Below are 786 nucleotides of genomic sequence, written 5' to 3' on the forward strand. Positions count from 1 at the left end.
TCTGCCACAGCCCGCGGAGACACCAGCCTGCTCTCTGCCCGGGGAGCCCTGCCTGCCGGGCAGGAGCTGGAGCCTGGCAAGTCCTTACCTTGTTTCTGTCAGCTCTGATGAACTGTTTCACTTTCATATATGTGCTGCAAAAGCCAGAGGACAGCAGTGAGCATCGGGCACAGCCGCTGCCAGGGCCTCTCCTTGGGAAGCAGCCGGTTCGCAGGGGGTGGCTGTGTCCACCAGCCCCATGGCACCCCCACCTTGGGCTGGCCCAGCAGCATCCCCTGGCCTGGCTCTGGGCAGGGGCACATCAAGCCCATGGCCCGACAGTGGGGACAGCCACCACCCCACCCACGGGCGTTACGGGACTGCAGGAGACCCAAGCCCTGCAGGGACAGGTCAGCGCCCACTCCCACCAACCGTGCTGCAGAGGACTGCCACGCCTCTTGCCCAGGGGCCCTTTGTCAAAAAAAAAGCCCGACAGGGGGTACAGCCACCACCCCACCCACGGGCGTTACGGGACTGCAGGAGACCCAAGCCCTGCAGGGACAGGTCAGCGCCCACTCCCACCAACCGTGCTGCAGAGGACTGCCAGGCCTCTTGCCCAGGGGCCCTTTGTCCCACCAGCCCCATGGTGCCAGGAGCCCAGCAAGGGACTGGGGTCTCCAGGACCACCCCGCACCATCCCCTGGGTCTGCAGCACAAGAGGTGCATCTCCCAAAGCTGACGCACTGTGTGAGCTCTCCAGTGGAGAAGGCACTGGCCACCCACTGCAGGTCCAGTGGCTTTGAGGGG

The 786-nt window shown here is 65.3% G+C and overlaps 1 protein-coding gene across 1 annotated transcript in view; it reads right to left on the reverse strand.

Annotated features, from left to right (window-relative positions):
* The window catches only part of LOC104492814 (CMP-N-acetylneuraminate-beta-galactosamide-alpha-2,3-sialyltransferase 2-like), a gene marked incomplete at both ends in the record, with an annotated part of 2,110 nt that overhangs the window by 611 nt on the left and 713 nt on the right, over window positions 1-786 (reverse strand). The window contains 2 exons of the mRNA XM_010135413.1: window positions 89-134; window positions 724-786. The exon at window positions 724-786 is cut by the window's right edge and continues 3 nt beyond it. Of these exons, the coding sequence (XP_010133715.1) occupies window positions 89-134; window positions 724-786 (109 nt within the window). The remainder of the gene's footprint in view (window positions 1-88; window positions 135-723) is intronic.

This window comes from Buceros rhinoceros, unplaced genomic scaffold (genome assembly GCF_000710305.1).
Source record: "Buceros rhinoceros silvestris isolate BGI_N320 unplaced genomic scaffold, ASM71030v1 scaffold5864, whole genome shotgun sequence".
NCBI classification, from domain to species: domain Eukaryota; kingdom Metazoa; phylum Chordata; class Aves; order Bucerotiformes; family Bucerotidae; genus Buceros; species Buceros rhinoceros.